This window comes from Cavia porcellus, unplaced genomic scaffold (genome assembly GCF_034190915.1).
Source record: "Cavia porcellus strain 051 isolate PalLab524CR breed Dunkin Hartley unplaced genomic scaffold, mCavPor4.1 scaffold_10, whole genome shotgun sequence".
Classification (NCBI taxonomy): Eukaryota; Metazoa; Chordata; class Mammalia; order Rodentia; family Caviidae; genus Cavia; species Cavia porcellus.
The window spans coordinates 68,092,101-68,114,325 of record NW_026947493.1 but is presented as its reverse complement, the minus strand read 5'-3'; the positions used below and the strand labels follow the sequence as shown (position 1 = coordinate 68,114,325).

The 22,225-nt window shown below is 39.2% G+C and overlaps 1 protein-coding gene and 1 pseudogene across 5 annotated transcripts in view; both read right to left on the bottom strand.

Annotated features, from left to right (window-relative positions):
- Positions 1-19,926, bottom strand: part of Dpy19l4 (dpy-19 like 4) — a 63,059-nt gene extending 43,133 nt beyond the window's left edge. For 4 of the 5 annotated variants that reach the window (XM_063257577.1, XM_063257579.1, XM_063257578.1 and 1 more), the window contains exons 1-6: positions 19,770-19,926; positions 13,622-13,732; positions 10,609-10,733; positions 6,503-6,593; positions 6,116-6,237; positions 5,860-6,005 (exon numbers count right to left, since the gene is read on the bottom strand). In XM_063257577.1, the coding sequence (XP_063113647.1) occupies positions 5,860-6,005; positions 6,116-6,237; positions 6,503-6,593; positions 10,609-10,733; positions 13,622-13,732; positions 19,770-19,785 (611 nt within the window). In that variant the 5' untranslated portion in view covers positions 19,786-19,926. Of the gene's footprint in view, positions 1-5,859; positions 6,006-6,115; positions 6,238-6,502; positions 6,594-10,608; positions 10,734-13,621; positions 13,733-18,548; positions 18,579-18,967; positions 19,211-19,769 lie in introns of those variants that run through there. The other variant, XM_063257581.1, reaches the window with a different exon arrangement.
- Positions 19,927-20,180: 254 nt separating this feature from the next.
- On the bottom strand, positions 20,181-22,225 carry LOC100733290 (G-patch domain and KOW motifs-containing protein-like; annotated as a pseudogene).

The following is a 22,225-nucleotide window of genomic DNA, read 5'->3' as shown; positions in this document are numbered from 1 at the left end:
TGACTTTTTCATTTTTATCGGTACCGGGGATCGAACTCACAACCGCCTGCTTGCAAGGCAGGTGCTTATACCGCTGAGCTAAACCTCCAGCCCCAAGCACATGTCTTTGGCACGTCAATGTACATATTACATATAAGAATTGAAAACCAATTACGTAATACCAATACAATGACTATTTTTTTTCACTTGCACTGATGTGTTATAATTTATGTAACCATTCTCCAATATTTGGTAGATCTAAGGTTTTATATCATTTCAAGTAACTATTTGTATTATTATCATATTATTACAAACAATATTATAATAAATAAATTCAAGTTATGAACTCTAGCTTTTTGGATTACTTCCTTGGAATAAAATGGAATGTGTGAGGAAAACTGAAATCTAAAATTGAATAATGTTGCTTCCTGAAATTTCTTTGAATTTTCTAGTATATCTACATCTTTTAGGTTAAAGAAACAGGATACATTTTTTATAACCTTGGATCCCCTTCTGGTGTTAAACAACAAGTAACACAAAACACTGTTAAGAAAACTACTAATACTCATAATGTATCTGGTACCATGTGAGCATGGTTTGCGCCTTCACCATATGATAGGAAACTGGTTGGCAGCATGGCATGGCAGTGCAGGGAGCTGGTTTGGACTTTTATGAGGTGGGGCCTATTGAGAGGACCCTGGGGCCACTGGGAAGTGCCCTAAGAGACAGTGGGCCTGACTGGCTCCGCAACCTTGCCTGCGATGTGCCCTGACTCCAGCATGGATCCCGCCACTGCCACATGCCCTGGTAATTATTTCAGTATCTTTTTATGATTTTCTAAGTGATCATATATAAACTCTAAGGCTGATAAACAGCATATTCCTTCATGGCATTAAAATATATTTTATAGCCATAAAGTACACACAAACAGAATAGAAACAAAACAGGGGAGGAGAGAAGAGGACGTAAAAAGGACTAAGAGTCTCAGTGTACCAACTCCCCACAGTGAGGGTCATCACTACATACCACAAACACTAATAAAGATGTTTAAATGTACAAACAGGAAGAAAAGTTTTTAAAAACCTACTTGTTGAGATGTTTCAATTGTGAAATATACAGATTACTTTTTTACTGATACCAGCAATCAAACTGAAGGCCCTGCACTAGCCAGGTAGGCACTGTGCTGCTGAGCTATATCCCCAGCCCAAGGTCACTTTTTTACTCCTATTCCAGTTCTACAGGATAAATCAATGACATTAAATAACACAACCAGACTTCTATTTGTTTTATTCCTCATAATTTTCACTAAGACCTCTAAAATATTCTATTTAACAGAGAAGTTTTTGGGCTTTTGCTGTATTATTGTTGTTGTTTGAGACAGGGTCTTGCTTTGTAGTTCAGGTTGGCCCTGAATTTACTTTGAAACGCAGGGTGAACTCGTAACAATCCTCCTGCCTCAGCCTCCCCAGAAATGGAATTACAGGTATGCACCGGCTCCTTGGCCTAGGCCCGTATTTTAACTTTTTTTTTTTTTCTTTTTTATCAGTACCAGGGATCGAACTCACGACTGTCTGCTTTCAAGGCAGGCGCCTATGCCACTGAGCTAAATCCCCAGCCCCATAGGCCCGTATTTTAAATAAAGCAAATGATCTTGTTTTGTGCTAAACATCATTTTCTTCTAAGAAACAAGAGTTTCTAGACTTAGTCTGTGAGTACTGTCATAAATTCCTGTGGTATTATTTTTAAAAATTACAGTAGAACTTTACAAAGTAAATAATTTCTAATAGGCACTTTTTGACCTAACAAGAAATCATCTTATCCCCCTAGTACCCAGTCTTTACTAAAAACCAAAGCTCCCAAGAGAAATGGCCAATTCCAAAGCTTTCAGAAGAAATGTACATAATGTGTACACTTTGATGAGCCAACAAAGAACACTTTAAAAGACTGATGAAGCTCCCTCAAGAGAAAGCACAAGACAGCCTGCCAAAACTCTGTAATCACTGATACATTGTGTCAACCTGAAAAGTTTTAAAAGTTTAACCAAGTGACTCAGCAGGATGCCCAGGTCCTCACTTTGTTAATATCCTCATCCTCTGCAAGAGAAGGGAAGGGAGATAGCCTGAGTGCTGTACCTACCCTGGGAGTGGGGCTAGCCTGCTTACAGTACAAGGGAGGAAAAGCGGCTTGTTCTTCCTCACTTTCTGCTCTTGCTACTTTTGTTGTCTTCTGCCACCCTGAAGTGCTGCCCCTGTGCCACACCTCTATTACAGGACTGAAACCTTCACAAACCATGAGCTAAATAAACCTTTCCTTCCTTAATTTTGGGTGTCAGGTTTTTTGTCCCAGCCATGAGAGAAAAGTAACCAAAGACAGACTCTTACTAACCAAACTTGTGACAAACCTGAGCAGCAAAAAGAACTTTGATGGTAATGAATGGAGCCCCACTAAATCAATGAAAATTCATAAGTACAGAAAGATGCTTAGAAAAATAAAAGAGAGGGGCTGGGGAGTTAGCTCAGCGGCATAAGCACCTGCCTTGCAAGCAGGCGGTCGTGAGTTCAATCTCCTGTACCAATAAAAAAAAAAAAAGAAAAAGAAATGAAGAAGCAAGAAACAAAGGTTTTTGTAATTAACTCAAACAACTATTACAATAATATCAGGTATGGGGATATAGTTCAGTGGCATAAGCGCCTGCCTGGCAAGTGCAAGGTTCTGAATTCAATTTCCAGTACAAAAAAAAAATCTCTTATTTAAAATTGATAAAGTGAAGTTAAGCATTCGTCCTGACATCATGACAGTTAACTAAAATGTTAACAAAGATGCTACACATGGTGGCACATGTTGTAATACCAGCACTTGAGAGGCTGGTGCAGGAGTTTGAGGCCAGCCCAGGCTACGTACTGAATTCAAGGCCAGCCTGAACTACATAGTGAGGCACTATCTCAAAAAAACCAACAACAAACAAGAAGAATCTACTTTAGAAGAATAAAGAATACAGCTTAATAAGAACAGAAAAAATTATAAACCCTAATGAAATTACTACTATGCAAAGATTATCAACTGGTGTTACAATCTTTAGGTAGGTATTCATGATAAAATCGACATTCACTTGGTGCCAAAAAACACCACATGGATTATTTTCTAGTCATAGAAAGAAAGAAACTTAACTATTCAATGGAGAGATCAGATAGTCCTCTTTACTTTTAACATCGTGGAACATGGAAAACACAATCACCCATAATATACATACATACATACATACATATATATATATATATTTTTTTTTTTTTTAAATTGGTACTGGGGATCGAACTCACGACCACACGCTTGCAAGGCAGGTGCTTATGCCACTGAGCTAAATCTCCAGCCCCTGCCCCACAATATATTCTAACCTGAATTATTTATCTTAAAATTTCCAGATTGCAGAAACATGGAATATAATTGTAAAGGCTAAATGACACAAAAAAGATACAAGAAAAGAAATCCAAAAGGTAAGACTTTCCATAGAACAGCTAACTTAAAAATAGGGACTACAGAACATTTAACAGGAATTAAAGAACATATCAACCAGATGCAGTATGCAGTCCTGGATTCATTCCTAGTTTTGATAAACCAAGTATCTAGAGTACTTCAGGTTCATCAGGAAAAATGTAATAATAACATATGTAAGCATATGTAAGACAAAAAAGTGGACTGAGGTGTACCTCAGTGGAAGAGTACACAACTACTATATTGAAGTTCTGGGATCAATCTGGGTTCTAGCACTAAAAAAAAAAAAATTAGAAAGACAAAAATTTATTGAAATGAAAAAGTAGAAACTCTTGTATAAGGAATCAGCACATGTGGGGCAAGCTGGTGCATTCTTACAATCTCAGCTACTCAGGAAGCTGAGGTGGTACTCTCCAGAGTTTGAGGTTAGCTTGAGGAACTTAGCTTGAGATACTGCTTCAAAATAAAAATTAGGGTTAGGAATGTAGCTCAGTAATAGAGTGCTTGCCTACTAAGAGTTCAATCCCCAACACTATTTAAAAAAAAAAGAAAAAGAAACCAATACTGCCACCACTACCCCCTCCAAATCTAAACTACAGCTCCTAATGCTCTAACTAAGTACCTTGAAAGCAAAACTTTTCATCTGGAAACTGCCTAAAGAAAATATGCAATCGAAGAAATGTTGCATTTCTAAAAAGGTAATCATGTTAAGTGCTATAGGGGAGGAGTGCTGTACAGGAGTAGCATGTCTATCATAGAAAAAAAAAAAATACATAGCCAGATATAGTGGCAGACACTTAGAATCATGCACTTGAAACACTGAGGCAGGAGGATCACAAGTGTAGGCCATGCCTGGGTAATTATAGTGACTTACCAAGACCCTGTCTCAAATAAAAAAAGGGGGGGATTGGGAACTTTGCTTAGTAGTAGAGCACTTGCCCTAGCAAGTGTGAGGCCCTGAATTCAGTCTTCAGCACCAAAAGATTAAAAAAATAAAGAATTTTTAAAAGGAGCTGTGCATGTAGCTCAGTGGAAAGGCCCTCGGTTTAATTCCTTGTACTGCAAAATAAGTTTATGACACTGATCAAACCCAGGAAAATTTTATGGCATGTCTCTCACCAACCTTTCATTTCAGAGAAGTCCTATTCTCTTTTAACTTCCTACTAAAGAACTGAGGTGCCTTTGATTATCAAAGCAGATAAGTTTATTAATTCAAAGTATGATTTATAAATTAATGTGGAGTCCTTATCCATGGTGGATAGTTTTTTCGTTGTTGTTATTTGGTTGGTTAGGTTCTTTTTAGTACTGGGATCAGACTCACAACATCATGCTTACCAGGCAGGCACTTGAGCTGCTGAGCTAAACCCTGGCCTGGTGGTTAATTTAATACTGATATGTCTGATGCTTTCTGCTTTTCAAGAAGCTGTATCATCCATCTTAAATAAAAGGGAAAAAGGTATATTCAAGTGTTCCATTAAACTATATTTGTAAAAGAAATACAAAACTGGTATATTACCTTACAACTGTTGCATGACAAAAGGTCAAAACTATAGTGGCATAAAGGAATACAAACCTATTATCTCATAAAGGCCAGTGGAGGTGCACTAAGCTAAAACTGAGGCTCTGGCCAGGGCTGCAGTTCTTATTCACATCTCGTACGTGCTAGGCCAGGGCTGGGGTACTCTTGTAAATTCACTAGTTATTGGCAGTATTCATTTCTTCCTCACTTCAAGCCAGCAGTGGGACGTGAATTTTTCTCATGCTTTGATCTCTCTGATCTCTTTGTGTTATGGTTAGTATCTGGATGTCCCCCCAAAGCTTCATGTGATCACAGAAGTGAGCTTCTACAGTTTGTGACTGATTCATGATCCAACGCTAGGATTATGGAAAGAACTACCACACTCACCTTAGGGTAGGTAGCCTACACAAATGTAAGGGACAGAAAGAGTCTTCCGTCATTCCTCCCTTTTAGCTCTGGTTGCTTTTGCTGTCTTCTGCCTCCATGAACTGATGCCCCCTATATGTGCCACTCTGCCTTGCGGCCAACAGATTATGGACTGAAACCTCCATGAACTATGAGCTAAGTAAAACTTTCCCTCTTTAATTTTGGGTATTTTGTTTCAGCAACAAGAAAAGAGTAACCAAGACATCCTGTACACCGTCTAAAAAAAGCACTCTACTTTTAAGGCCTCATGTAATTAGATTAGACCCCCAGGATATCTTTCTGTCTTAAACTGTGTCACACTCTATAATACAACAGAATCACAAGTATGGTATCTCAGCACAGTCACAGGCTTGGAGATTAAGTTAGGAGAATTTTGGGGATGAGAGGATTTTCAGAATTGACTACTGCAGGCAAAAAAATTATAACTATCAATTAAGATACTTTACCTGTTAATAATGAACCATGCAACAGTAAGCATTCCTGCTAGCCATGTTCCACTCATAAGCCAACTTGTAACAAATAAAGCAGTAACATATATTCCTTGCAATCCAAAAACAATGCCAATATAGAAATACATAGGCTCAATAATCTCCTAAATGGAAAAAAGAAAGGGGGTGATAATAGGATGACATTAAACAATTTGAGAATTTGTAAGTCTGTGAAAAAATAGATATTAAAGTACAAAGAAAAAAACATACATACATTGCTACCAGTTGCTTGATATAACACGCTGGCAATAAGTTCTGGATAAAGTGACATTTGCTGCACTGCATTTATAGTCTTCAGAGATACAGTTTTGTTATTGTGGGTGAGCTCATAGACACCTAAAGACAGATTTTTCTTCAGATTATTTATTCTGTTTTTACAATAATTAAATAAGCATGCTATTCATTAGTCATCCAATGTACCATCAAGGAAGATCTCAAAAGACAATACTTCATGCCTCATTTTTCCAATTTTTTCTCAAGCATGACACAGAGAAGCACCTATTCTCTGAGAAAAATAACTGCATTCTAAGGCTCCAAAACTGAAGAATAATATTTTAGTCTGGAAAAATAGTTATGACAAATACAACTATGATTATCATACCTCGCTCAAATGAAGGTGCCTTTAACATATCCTTATAATAGGAGTAATAAACAGCACTGTCACCCTGAAATGTGATTTCTCGTTCAAGTTCCTAAAATAAAATGAAGTAAGTGTTTAAATACCAACATTTTAATTTCAGCTGTATCTTCATTTTTCCTCCTCACCTTCCAAATTAACATATTTACCCTCTTAAAAACATGTTTGAATTTTCATTAATCTGTAGTAGCCATATTAATGAGAAAGTTAAACTTTTAAACAAGCTTTTTAGCAAGTAATCATTTTGACTGTAAATAAATTGTAATTCATAAATAATCTGTTTTCTACATAAGGAAAATTTAAAAGGAAAAGCAAAAGAATGTCCTAAAAAATAGCAAAAATAGTAAGGCAAGTAATAACAAATGACAGTTGAAGTGTCATAAGTCCATAATAAAAAAGATAAATTTAAGAAGAAAGTATTTTCTATTACTAGTCTATGTTCCTATGTGTCCTAAACACCAAGTCCTCAATTCATAATTTAAGAGCAGCAAATACTGTACTTGATTAGTATTTTTCAAATCAACTTCCAGAAATATAACCAAAACTTCCTAAAATTAAGACTATTGGGAACCAAGAATGTAATGTAGTCGTTAAAAACATTAAGGCTGGGTGTGGTGGCACACACCTGTAATCTCAGCACTTGGGAAGGTGAGACAGGAGGATCCTGTGAGTTCAAGAGCCCACAGCCTGGGCTAAGTGAAACCCCATCTCAAAAAGACAAAAAAAAAGGATGCCTTATACTTTTGATGCTGAATCAAACTTTCATGAATCTATAATATTTTAAAAACTTGAACAATTTTTTATGCATAATACAGATTGAACATCCTTAATCCAAAAATCTGAAATCCTACATGTTCCAAAATCCAAAACTTCTTATGAGTCAACATGATGCCACAAGCGGACAATTCCACACCTGACCTCATGTGTCAGACTGTAGTCAAAATGCAGGCACAAGAAAAACACTGTATAAAATTATCTACAGGCTATGTGAATAAAGTCTATATGAAGTTTAAACAAATTTCACATTTAGATTTGTGTCCTACCTCCAAAATATCAAGAAGTATATGTAAATATCTAAAAACACAAAAAGATCTTTAAAATATAAAATACTTCTAGGTCACACATTTCAAAGAAGGGATACTCAATCTGTATTGACCACTTAATAAAAACACAAAAGCTATTAAGGCCAAAGTCGGGACTTCCTAAGATGTTACTGGGCTCTACTGAGAGTTCTATAGTTAAGTTTTGAGAAAGGCTGAATTAAACAAAATTAAATGAGTTCTTTTATTGCAGAGCTATTCAAGAGTTTAGTCCATATTATATATGGACTAAATATATACTATATATGGACTATATATTTTTTTTTTTTTTGGTCTTTTTCCTTTTTATCGGTACCAGGGATCGAACTCACGACTGCCTGCTTGCAAGGCAGGCGCTTATGCCACTGAGCTAAATCCCCAGCCCCAGTCCATATTATATTAATGCACTGCAAATCTCTAAGAGGAAATCTTTCCCCAAGTCTACTGAGCTGATAACTCCTTTTTTCTCACTATGATCTAGATGTTTGTGTCCCTCAAAATTCATATGCTGAAATCTAATCCCTAATGGAATGATATTTGGAAGTGGGGAATTTGGGAGTTAATAAGTCATAAAGGAAAAGCCCTCACTATCAGGATTAGTGCCCTAAAAGAGAGGCCCTAGAAAGATCAAATGTCCCCAAAAGATCCCTTGCTCCTTCTGCAGGGAAGACATAGCAAGATGACTCATTATGAACCAACAAGTGGGTCTTCACCAGAACTCAATATGGACTAAGAGGTTATTAGCTACATAAATTACTTTAAAATGACTTTTAAATGGAAACAGAATTGTTTCTTTCCAGGATTTTAAAAATTAAACTCTCAATCAATGCTTCTTAAATTTGCTGTGCATATGATATACCCTAGATATAGCTAGGTATACCTAGATATACCCTAGACTATAAAAATATGCATTCTGGCTGCGTATGATGATGTACACCTGTAATCCCAGTACAAAGGCTGAGGCAGAAGGATCATGAGTTCAAAATCAGTCTGGGCTACATAGTGAGTTCAAGGACAGCCTGCATTACATAGCAAGACCCTGACTCAAAAAAAAAAAAAAAAGTGGATTCCAATCCTAAGTGAGATAAAGCCGTATCTGAGAATCTGTAATTGTGAACATACTCCCAGACAGTACGCTCTTAGCCCATGCATGACACAAGGTGCTTAATGAATGCCATTCTTTCAGTTTTTCTCAGTTCACTCACTTGCCCCCAACCTAAAAATCTGAAAGGGAAAGATATATTTTGAAATATATACAACTTCCATTCTCACAAGTTGAGGTTAAAAAAAGAAAAAGAAAAGAAATACATACAACTGGTATTGAGACCATCCATCCCTTTACCTATCTAACATCTTATCTGTCTGTCTGTCTGTCTTTGTTTTTAGTACTGGGGACCAAACCCAGAATTTCACTTATGTTGGGCAAGCACCATCACTGAGACATAGCCCACCCTCTCCGTGACACACTTAAGGAAAAGCCTATGCTACGATAATATTTAAACTAACATATGTATACCAGTAGTTATTCAATTAAGTCTTTGGGTGGTGGTAGATAAATCAACAGCTAAAAGCATTTAGTCACCTTCACTATTTGCTCAGTATTAGAAACAATGACAACCCCATCTGAGCTCAATACTTTAAACAAATCTGTAAGTGACCTTTGAAAACAAAGTGACTAAAGAGTCCATGGAATACACATAATTTAAAACCAAACATTAAACAATAATATAAGACCTGGGTGAGGTGGGGCATGCCTGTAATCCCAGCACTTGGGAGGCTGAGGCAGGACTGCTTTGAGTTTGAGGCCAGCCTGAACAATACAATGAGTTCAAAACTAGTCTGAACCACATAGCAGACTTTGTCTCCAAACAAAAAACAAACCACCCACAGGTGTGGTGGTGCATGCCTGTAATCCCAGCACTTGGGAGGCTGAGGCAGAAGGATCATTGTGAGTTTGAGATCAGCTTGGGCTACAAATTGAGTTCAAGACCAGCCCAAACTGCATAGTGAGATCCAATCTCAAAAAGACATAAAAAAAATCAGTAATATGAAGCAACATCTTAATGAATACTATGTTTTGCCTTATCAATCTTTTTCAACTCCCCAGATTCCAGCCATGCAATGTTAACACTAAAATATTTTAATGCCTAAATGTTCACAGACTGTTTCTGAAGAATGAGTTACAAGTACTATAAGGCTGACTAAACTCTAACATTTCATTGTTACCAAAAGTCTCTGTAATATTCAGCTTGACCTGATTGCAGTGATCCTGAGACAACCACCATAATTGCTCCCTAAAGTTTCCCACCACACATTTAATATGCGTAGTTTCCCAGATAAAATCAGATGATACAATTAGAATGGTACATGAAGCTTTACAACCTGGGCCTAGTACCAGGAATGTGCCTAACGCCCTTGAAACTAGTTTGAGATAAACCAGGTACACTCTGGCTTGGATAAAGTCACATGTATCTTAATCACTATACAAGCCCTTTCTTGCCCTTCTGATCCAAATTACAAAAATCCACCTATCTTGCAGCCACCCAAGACATGTCTGTCCGCCTCTTTCTTCAGTCTTACATCACCTACAGCCAGTTCTTAACTACTAGGGCCAGGGTTTTCCAGAATAGCCTCTGAAATATTAATCGTATAGGGAGCATGCTCCTAATATTCTGTGAAGCATCATGTTGCATATCTCAGCTTTTTTTTTTGTCTTTTTCCTTTTTATCAGTACCGGGGATCGAACTCACGACTGCCTGCTTGCAAGGCAGGCGCTTATGCCACTGAGCTAAATCCTCAGCCCCCAAGTTGCATATCTCAATGTCGACACTGTGACTGTCTTCTCAAAAGAGCTTCCATAGCATTTTGTTTCTAATAGCCATAAATAAGAAAGTACTTGTCATATGTATATTTTTCTCTAGAAAACACACTGCTCAAATTAATATTAAGTACTAAATCACCTTTCATATGCTCAAAATTCTTTGTGCTTACCTGCCTGTTGGAAAACCAGAACTTCCGTTCATGGTATGCAGATAGGTAGAGCGCATACATCATACCACTAGTAACCGCAGCAAGACAGCCAATGAAAATCTTTGCAAACCGCTGAAATAATACATCTGAAAAGTATATTAAAAGTAATCAAAAAAAGTAATCAAAAGATAGTATATACCCTAGATATGATGTGATGAAAGTGGCATTCTAGCTCAATAGTTTCATCCCTAAAACTTTAAATCTAATCATGAAAAAAAATCAGATAAATCCCAACAGAGAGATGGCCAGCAACCTACCTGACCAATACTCCTCATAACTGTCAAAGTCATCAAAATAAGTCTGAGAAACTGTCATAGCTAAAGGAGTCTAAGAAAACATGACAACTAGCCGAGCTTGGTGACACATGCCTGTAATCCTAACACTCGGGAGGCTGAGGCGGGAGGATCATTGCAAGTTTGAGGCCAACTTGGGCTACACAGTGAAAGGCCAGCCTGAACTGCATAGAGACCCTGTCTTAAAAAGACAAACAAACAAACAAATGCAATGTTTCTTCTATGTGATGCACAAAAAGGACATTAGATGAAAACTAAGGAATTCTGAATAAAGTATGGATCTTTGTTTTTATCTTTTTATTTTTGCTTGTTTTTTGTTTTAAAAAATAAAAACAAAAACAAAATTAGTTCATTAATTGTAACCAGTTCATTAACTGTAACCAATGTACATACCAGTGCAAAATGTCAATAAAGGGCACTCTATGAAGGGGAATGTGTAATATGGGAAGTCTATACTGTCTGTTCAATTCTATATAATTCAAAATGATTCTAAAAGTCTATCAGGGGCTGGGGATTTAGCTCAGCGGCATAAGTGCCTGCGTTGCAAGCAGGCAGTCATGAGTTCGATCCCTGGTACCGATAAAAATGAAAAAGACAAATAAATAAATAAATAAAAGTCTATCATCTGCAAGAGAAAAAAGCTGTAGACATCTGTTTCACAGCAAGGTAAATATTCTGAACACTACAGAATTGTACTTAAAAATGGTTAAGATGGAAAAAAAATTAGTATCTATTAATTTTAGAAACTAGTCAAATATAACATCCAATAGCTAAAGTATGCTGGTCATAGTAGCACACACCTGTAATCCTAGCATTCTGGGAGGCAGAGGCAGGAATGCTACAAATTCAAGTCCAGCCTGAACAACTTAGCCTATTTAGTGAAACCCTGTCTGAAATTTTTTGTTTTGTTTTTTAAGACAGGGTCTAACTGTGTAGTTCAAGATGAACTCACTATGTAGCCCCACTACTGCCTTAAATCTGTGGTGATCTTCCGGTCTCAGCCTCTCGAGTACTAGGATTACAGGCATATTCTACAATAGCCAGCCTGTTTTAAATTTTTAAAAAGGGCTGAGGATGTAGCCCTGGGTTAAACTGAAAAAAACAGACAGGAAGGAAGGAAGGAAGGAAGGAAGGAAGGAAGGAAGACAAGGGAAGGAGAGAGGGAGAGAGAGGAAAGGCAAAGAAAGGAAAAGAAAGGGGTAAATAAATAAATAAATGTGGTAAATATCAGAACAGTGATGGTCTTTGAGTGTAGGGAAAATCTCCCAGGAAATAATATAATAAAATTGTCTTGGATAATGAAAATATTCCATAGATTGTTTTGGCTATACATATACATATACGTGTGTGTGTGTGTGTGTGTGTGTGTGTATATATATATATTATTATTTTTTTTTTTTTTTTTGGTACCAGGGATTGAACTCACAACCTTGCACTTGCCAGGCAGGTGCTTATGCCACGGAGTTAAATCCCCAGCCCTGTTGTGGCTATATTTAATGTCAAAATTCATTTATTCAAATACCTAAGATTCTGTATGTTTAATTATATGTTACTTTTACCCAATTTTAAAAATTAGGAACTGTTTCTATAATGAATGTTATCATTATATATTTATACAATATACCAATAAAATAAAAATTAAATAATTAGGGACTTCAGGTATAATGGTATAGCTCAGTGGTAAAGAACTGTACTTTGAATGCATAAGGCAACAGGTTCCATTCTTAACATGAAAAACCATTAACTTTAGCATAAAAATTTTTTGTTAGCTTTTTACCTTAATCCTACTCAGCTCTAGTCCAACAATTATATCTACAAGTTTTTTCTAGATGTCTCTTAAGAGCTTAATTACATATAGTATGAGCTTATCAAAGTTTTGTAAGCCAGTAGTCTTATTTTTTTTACCTAAATTCTATGTCCATTTAAAAGGATTTTGGGGGTGGGGGGGCCTGGGGATTTAGCTCAGCAGCATAAGCACCTGCCTTGCAAGCAGGCAGTCATGAGTTTGATCCCTGGTACCGATAAAAAGGAAAAAGACAAAAAAAAAAAAAAATTAAAAGGATTTCGACAGGGCATGGTGGCACATGCCTGTAGTGTTAGCACTTTAGAGGCTGTGAGTTTGAGGCCAGTCTGCCTTCGTATAATCAGAGAACACTTCCGCATCCCACCATCTGGACTGACTTCGACTTGCTTGGGCTGATAGGATGGGGAGGACAAGCACAGTGAGCCAGTTCTGCAGAAATCTGAAGGGCACTGCAGGGGTCTACCTACACCCTGCTCCTTTCCTCTGCTCCAAACAAAGGCTCTTCACTCATAACACATGAAGCTGCATCAGCTACCTGTGGCCACAACATGTGTTATACATCAGAAATGTCTGCTATGAGGCAATGAGATTTAGTGATTGCTCTCATGGATGCAAAACTGAATAAAACTGAAAATATGTTCATATATTTTAAAGTATTTAAAAACTTTGTTTCTTTTTGGAGACAATGACGTATTCTGTAGTTCAAACTGGCCTTGAACTCCCAGAGTTGCTCAGGCTGGTCTTAAACTCACAGCAACTTTCCTGCCTCAACCTCCCCAGCACTGGGAGTTAAAGGCATGGGCCACCACACCAATACAAAATATATTTTGTAGCACAACAATTTTGCAGTAATAGCAAAACCTCAAATCTCACTTACATTTTGGAGTTCTTTCAGGAATCTGAGTGTCACTGATTTTCTCTTCTTTGGCAGATTCCTTGTTTTCTGAAGACTTTGGCTTTTTTCTTTGGCGTAATTCTACAGTTGAGCCTTAAAATATTTAAGACATTATTGCAACAGTGTGTCAATAATCAGTATCCCAAGTTTATTAACTTTTATTATACTAAATCAGAAATCACACCGAGACAAATTCTTACCAAAGGAAACTTTTCTCATAATTGCATTAGCACCTTCTGCACATTATTTTGTTTTGTTTTTTCTTTGAAATTTTTATTAGTACATGCTTGCAGTACATGATGATTACATTAATTTGGGGGAGCTGATACATATATATAATATGCCCTAATTTTTTTTATATCCCCTTCCTCTTCTTTCCACTTCGGGTGACTTTTTCTTGCCTATTATTCTGTCTAGATCCTCAAATTTTGTGCTGAATGTAAGCTTTCAATCTCACTCAGGATTCTGCATATATGGTTTTATTATACTGAGGTGGTTTCCTTCTATTTTGTGTTATCATGTGCTGTGCATCATTACAAGTGTTTAATTTTGCTAAATTCTTTTTCTTGTACATTGTTTTTAGTACAAATAAGTTATAGGCTTTTTGAGAGTTTATCCACTGATAAACCAACAAACTTTTCTCCTGAGATGCTTTTTGCTTTGTTTTGTTTTTGAGAGAGAGTCTCCTTTTGTAGTTCAGACTTGCCTAGAACTCTCAGGAATTCTCCTGCCTCTGCCTCCCAAGTGCTAAGATTACAGATACAGGTTTATTCCAAGATAAGTAAGTGTATTCCAAAATGACTGGAGGACAAGATATTATTTAGTTCATTATCAAATGCATCATTCATATATTAATAATTTTTTAAAAATCAAAATATAATTGATCATTTGTATTGATTGTGCATTTTTCAAAAGTAATTCTGAAATAATTTCAGTACTCAGGAGGCTCAGGTAGGAAGATCACTTTGAGTTTGAGGCCAGCCTGCAGTATATAGTGAGATCCTGTCTCAAGACAAAACAAAATCCTGAAAGTTCTGTGGTTTCACATGCTGTAATATCATTAGCACTGCATAGCCTTATAGATGTTGATGTTAAAAAATAAGCTGAACTTATAAAGAGCCCCTAAAATGTATCAGAATTTCTCAGAAATTTTTCCTAATATTAAACTGTCTTCTTTGTCTATCTCCAATAAAAAAAAATACACTGCAGAAATTACTTCCAAAGTACTAACGTGAATTCCAAATTAACCAGGAATTTACTACAGATAATATAACAACTTCCCCCAACCAACTTCATTATCTTGTGTGCTAGGTGACTACAATTTAAGGTCAGAATGTCCCAGTCAAGCTTATAACAGGGTCCAAAAACTGATCTCCTGTAGGAGTAAAAGACAAGTTTTTCTAATTTCTTAATAATGACTCAGCAATAAAATGAGTAAATAATGAACAAAATAGGAGAAACGAATCAGCTACTGCTGATGTTGATCAGATGGATGGTTTTCCAGCTTTACTATAAAAAATGAACAAAATAAATGTATTTTAAAATTTGATGACAAATTTCATATGTTCACTAAAATACCTTTAAATACTATCATGGTAAAAATAAAACTGTACATTTAGCATATTATATCCACTTGTATACTACCCTTTATTTGTAGTCAGGATAAGTAGCAAAGTCAGTAAAATGACATTATTATTTGAAAAGCCATTCCTTGGATTTTTTTACATGCCAATCTGAGCAAATTAGTAGATAACACTATATTCCTTCCTTGATGCTCTTTTAACTTTCCCTTGCTGAGGTAAGCCAAAAGGCAGAAGCAGTCAACAAAAATGTTTATATAAAGTCAAAGAAAATCTTCAAAAGCAAATTATTATTTTAAAAGAATATATGGGAAAAAATATAACCACAAGTTTACTTAACAGGTACCCCTGCATGATTAAACACTAACTGCAATGGACTTAATCTAACTGGATTCTTTTTTTTTTTTTTGTTAAATCTTTTTATCGGTACCAGGGATCGAATTCACGACCACCTGCTTGCAAGGCAAGTGCTTATGCCTCCGAGCTAAATCTCCAGTCCCTAACTGGATACTTTCAAAAGTCAGCTTAATAAAGCTGACATAATTACTTAACCTATATACAGGGCTGATGGGCTAGCCAGCCAGCTAGGTCTTTTTCATTAAACAGAGTCTAAATATATACATTAAGACAAAGATAAACCGAGAAGGGGATATTCACATAATTGTGTTCTGTGGGCAGCTGGAGGGTAATCACTGGCAGAGTACACACCTAGCATGCATATAGCCCTGAGGAGTTCAATCCCTAGTACTCCCCCCAAAAGCATTCTTACAGAAACCTATCATTTTCCTTTTTTAAAATGTTCTTTATTGAATAAGGCAATTACAGGAACTTTAAAGTGTTCTCTTTGTGCTCATAAATGGATTTGATTTATAAAAGTACAATCTACACAAAAAATTGCACACATTCCTAAATAATTTATGAAGTATATGAATAATGTTATCTCTCAATATGTACTATTACTGATCAAAGATCATACAAATAAGCTGTAATAGATCTATAAGACATTTTCTTGATTCTAAAATGTTATACTATTTTTGTGTGTGTCTTTTTGAGACAGAATCTCCCTATGCAATTCAGGCTAGCATTAAGCTTACTTTGTAGTCCAAGCTAATCTTGAACTTGCAATGATTCTACTGACTCAGCCTCCCCAGTGCAGGGATTACAGGAGTGTACCACCATGCTTGGCCATGTCATACATCTTAAAGTACTATTTAGTAACAATTTTACAAGAGGAAAAAAAAAACAACAACTATTGCATGCTGGATGCCTGCACTGATTTTAATACGCCAATGTTAGTGGCATTAGATTGTGGAAGCAAAAAGTACATTCTGGGATAATATTTACTTTAGCCAAACTCCTCAAGTTGTCCCAAAACTAACTCTCTTCCTGTCACCAAGAAACAAAACTGAATGGATGCAAATTTCCACTCATTTCCATTTACTGCACTTCTAACTTCAAAATTGAAAAAGGAAGCCTCTAGTTGCTGATACAGCTCAGTGGTAGAGCACTTAGGCACTGGCTTTGATACCCCAGCACTGACAAGATAAATAAAATAAAATAAAATAACCACACATAGCTAGATGTGAAAAATAAGGCCAAAGCAATAGGCCAATTGATTAATTAACTCTGATGGTAAAGATCTAGAACGAAACTCAAATTTGCTTTTCATTAGCTTAGTTTGTAATACTATAAAAAAAAGTCAAACTAAATGAAGAGGATTGCATTGCCACAATGATGATTTGCCATTTCAGTCTCTAGTCCAGTGTTCTTCACTTGAAATTGAGCTACAAACAGGCTTGCAAATGTCCATCCAGACTATACTTACAATTTCCAAATGAAATGGTAACACTGTTTTACTCAAAGTTACCATTTTTTTCTTTGTTCTTACTTCTTTCAGGAAGTACACCTTATATACACTCTGATCTTCTATGTATCAAGTAAGAATTTTTTTGGAAGATTCCCAAAGCATATTCACTTAAGTTGACAAGGAAGAGGATCAATACAAATGAAAAACTAAAAGGGCTACAGATAACACTTGAATACAAGTAAAGTATATAGACCAGTTTAATTTTAACACAATGAATACAAGATAATGTGTTTTTTTAAAAAAAAGACTAGCCGGGTGTGGTGTCCACTCCTGTAACCCCAGCACTCAGGAGTCTGAGGCAAGTTCCAGACCAGCCTAGGCTACGAAGTGAGCATAAACTGCATAGGGAGACCCTGTCTCAAAAAAGACAAAGAAAAAAAAAAAAAAAAAAAAAAGACTTCCAAATACATGGAAAGTACTCAGAACAATGTCTGACACAGAGACACGTTTACTATAAATATTGACACGAGCATTATTATAATGAGATTCTAATTATTCATTCTTGACTATTATATTCTAGTGCCCAACAGCAGGGATCCAAATATTCATGGAGTTAAACATCTGATCAATGAAACTGCGTTTTAACAAAACTGCAACCTATTAATTTTTCTACATGTTATTTAACTTTTTGGATTACCTGTAATTCTATAACCAAAAGTAATTTATCATTTTATATCCGAGGAAATTTTACAAAATGATACAGTTCAGCCAGCTATGGTGGCAAATGCCTGTAACCCCAGCACTTGGGAGGCTGAAACAGGAAGATCTCTGCAAGTGTGAGGCCAACCTGGAGTACATAATTCAAAGTTGAAAGATAGTCTGAACTAACCCTGTCTAAAAAAAAAAATATATATATATATATATATATATACTCCACTGCTTACACACATCTATTTAATCAGACATAGCTGTAATTTAAGTGACTTCTCTGTGTGATGCACAATATTAGATACTTTTAGTATTGCACAAGTTTTATGTTTTAAATTAAGCATGAATGTACTCATGGAAACATACAAATTGGTTTGTCAACCTACTCCCATAGATTGTGTGTGTGTGTGTGTGTGTGTGTGTGTGTGTGTCTTTTTGAGACAGTCTTGATATGCAGTTCAGGCTGGCCTTGGGCTCACTTTGTAGCCTAGGCTGGTCTTGACCTACTCCCAGAGAGTTGCAATAGTTTGTTTTGTTTTGGTACCAGAAATCGGCACTGCGGCACCGAACTAAATCCCCGACCCCAGATTTGCAAACCGTATCTAGTTAACAAGCAAAATATATATTAAAAAAACTCCAATAACATACTGCAACTGCAGATAAAACCAAAGAAACAAACAGAATTACATTCTTCCTTGTCAACCATACATAACTGGTTTTGAAACTGTTTTTAGTAACATGTCTCAAAATTTTTACTACATTTAAAACTGAAAACTCGGGGCTGGGGATTTAGCTCAGCGGCATAAGCGCCTACCTTCAAAGCAGGCAGTCCTGAGTTCGATCCCTCGTACCGGTAAAAAGGAAAAAGACAAAAAAAAAAACTTTAAAACTGAAAACTCGAGGAAAAGGAGCTACGTACAACAGGTACAGGGAAGAAAGTCACAGAAGAGTAAAACTGTTTTCATCTTTTTTAAAAAAATCATTTTGAGGGGCTAGGGACTTAGCTCAGCGGCATAAGCACCTGCCTTGCAAGCAGGCAGTCATGAGTTCGATCCCTGGTACCCATAAAAATGAGAAAGACAAAAAAAAATCATTTTGCGTGGAACCCTTCCAACTCCCTTCTTGCACGTTTGGTTCAAAAAGACTTAAACCTGAATTAAGTCAATTCACCACCACATTCACAACTCTGCTCAAAGCACAAAGTCTTATTTTCCATCAGAATGCAAAATCTACCTGCTCAGTCAAGTGACACCTTATCTATCTGTTCCCGGAACTTGTAGAGGTACAGAACTGTATGATGAAGTTACTGGGCCACGAATATTTCCTCAGACTGCTGGCTGCCAAGTTTCTTCCAGCCGCCCATTCACCGCTCATACCCACACCTCCTGCGGTAAGTACTGCGGGAGGAACTCTGGGCTCCGGCCTTGAGGAAGCAGGGGAGGTGTGTTCGCTCCCCCCGTCCAAGCCCTCCGCCCTCCCCACGCCCCCAAACGCCTGCTGCGCTTCTGCCCTTGGCCCTCACGCCCACACCTCAAGCGAACTTGCCTTCCTCGCTTTCTGCGTTCCCCATTCCCCTCACCATGTTCACCCCAAATCCCAGCCTCAGTTTATCCGGATGGCTGCGATCCCGCTCACCCCGTGAGTGCCTCTGTCAGCACCCACAAACCTTTCAAGAACGCACTCAGAACGAAGAGGCGTTTGATGAAACGACTATCACGTTCCTTACGCACTCGGTACCCCAACATCCATCTCCACCCCTAACTGTGTCCCCTACTCCACGCTCCAACTGCGGGGAGCCCTCAGCCCGCCACTCCCCCCCGCCCCCGGGCATCTTTCTCCAGCGCTCCCAACTTCAAGCAGCAACTCGGCTTCTACTTCGGCAAACTTCGGGCCTGTTCCTCCGCGCGGCCCGAACCAGCCCCTACCCGGCCCGGGCCGGGCCCCGGCGCGCGTTTCTCCCCCAGCCCAGGCCGCCCGCCCTTCGCGTCCCGCCCCCTCCCCGCCAGGGCGGCGCGCCGAACCCAGACACCATCACCTTCTTCCTCCGCCATCGTCTCTGAGACGCCGGGGTCGGCCGCCGGCTCCCGCGGGGCCCGGAGTCTCCCTCCCTCCGCGTCGCCGAAGCCCTCGGCCGCCCCGGGCCCGCTCCCGCCGCCGCGCCCCCACTTCCTGACCCGCCCCCCTCTGGTGTTGCGGCCAACCACGTCCGCCAAGGCGGCCCGGGAACCATAGAGCCGGCCGCTGCGGGCTGCCGACCGGAGCGTTTCGCGGGAGCGCCCGGGCATACACCGGTGGGAAGGAGGCTTGACGCGCGGCCGCCGGTTCCTTCGGGGGAGCGCCCCCTGGCGGGGCCGCGTCCGCTTCTCTCACGCCCGACCCCTGCAAAACTGTGGAGGCTGGAGCGTGCTTACCGAGACTGCGCCTCGACTCATCAGCGACACCTCCCTGCTCCGGCCAGGCTCCCCGCTCCATTTCTCAAAGAGGAAACACCCAGCAAATCACTAAGCTATTCAGAGCTAGACCCAGAGCCCAGGGTTACGAACTTCTATCAGTGCCTGCGTGCACACAGCGACTTCGGAGCGCGGCTTAGTTGGGTTGGGGCTTCGGTTTAATGAACGCCTTGAGTGGGGCTGGGGATTTAGCTCAGCGGCATAAGTGCCTGTCTTGAAAGCCGGCAGTGGTGAGTTTGATCCCCGGTACCGATAAAAAGGAAAAAGACCAAAAATAAATAAATAAATAAACGCCTTGAGCATTGCATGAGACAAGTTTGTGCTAATCACCAAAACCGATATAAACCAAATATTTATTTGCACTTCACGATACTCAGGAAACAAAACAATGGTACTGTGGTCTGTGAGGGGTGTGTGCATTTAAATATTGCACAACAGTAGAACATTGTTTGGTTTTGTATGAAGATTAGCAATATTTTTTCATGTGAAGCAATTTTTAAAAAAAGTTAACAGCCTGCAGGATGGGAATGGTCCCGCAGTCAGCCTTCATCTGAGTCACAGAGACCCGTGTACCGGCACACACGGCATTGTAGTAAAACTCCACCAGGTGATTCTCTGTCCACGGTTGCACCAAAGCCTGGCTCCACACTCTGTCCCTGCCCCGCAGATGTCCACTCTCCCAGCCTGTGGCCACCGCACCACCGTCACCCAATCACCCTCGCCCTTGGGAACCAGGGTCTCCAGCATGTCTTCCCTCACACCTTCCAGGACTCAGTCTTCATCTGTCCTGCACGTACAGGTATCTGGACTCAGAACGTCTTCAATCGTCATCTTAGTGTTGTAATAGTGGCCGCACTTTTGCCACTTGTCCACGAAGTGCACGCGCAGGTCCCTGTGCAGCTACTGCTGACTCCTGCTGGCTGCTTTCTCTCTCTTGGCTGCAGGCCCATCCCGTAGGTCCGCGGGGTATTTCCACTTTCTGTCTAAGTCCTTCAAGGGTCATGCAGGTCTTTATTCTCGAGGGCCTTCTGTAACAGGCTATTCCATTGTGTTGTCCAAAGCATGTTCTGCTCAGCTGGACAGGATGCAAGAAATTCTTGTGAAATTCCTGCTGGGACACAGGTTGCAGGCAGTAGCTGCTAATAGTCATGATGTGACTGCCTACTGCTAGCTGAACCACGGCCCACACATTATCAGGATCAAGGCCTTCCACCTTTCCATAGAGGTGCTGATAAGGGTCAGAAAGGACCACCATAGTGCCTTCAACAGCCCTTGAGTTTGATTTTCCTTATCCTTCTCTTGCTCCCTGTCTGGCTTTGGTGGGTGGTAGAAACCACTGGAGGCCAAGGCCTGGGCCTTGTCAGGTTGGCACACAGCCTTAACCCCTTGGGCCTCAGTGACTTTACACAAGGCTTTAGCACTTGATTGAAAGTATGACAAATGCCTTCACCAGGTTGCCAGCCCATACCCTGAAGCATGGCTAGCCCAAAGGCCTCTATAGGGACTGCCTGGCACTGTCTCAGCTTAGAGTTCACTGTTTACCCTTTACTCACTAGGAATTCATCTTTTCTGGATCATGGGGATAAGTGAGCATGGGGTCAACACCCACACTGTCTCTCTCCTATAGAGACATCTTGGAGCTCCCTCATGGCTGGGGACAGCCAATACCTCTGTGAATGGCCTGGGGGTTTGGGCTAAGAGCTGCTGTGATAGGCATTCTGGATCAGTGGGATGACCAGTTTGTTGGGGACTTCTGGGGACTTCACACTCTGCGGCTCCCTTCCTTCCACGGTTATCAGGAAATCCTTTTCCTTTGGGGCCAACCGAGCACCATCTCCCTGATCTGCCAGCTGCCTCTGCACAAAGGAATGTATGAAATGAAATGACAGTGGAGCAGCAGAAGGAACAGCCAGCTCCAAAATATAGTCATCAGCATCCACCATTTTGCCTGTAACCAAATAATGCCTGCAGTATCAGTTAGTATTTTACTAGAACCACAGATATAACACAAGACATAAATGTGTAAGAGCTAATAAGACTG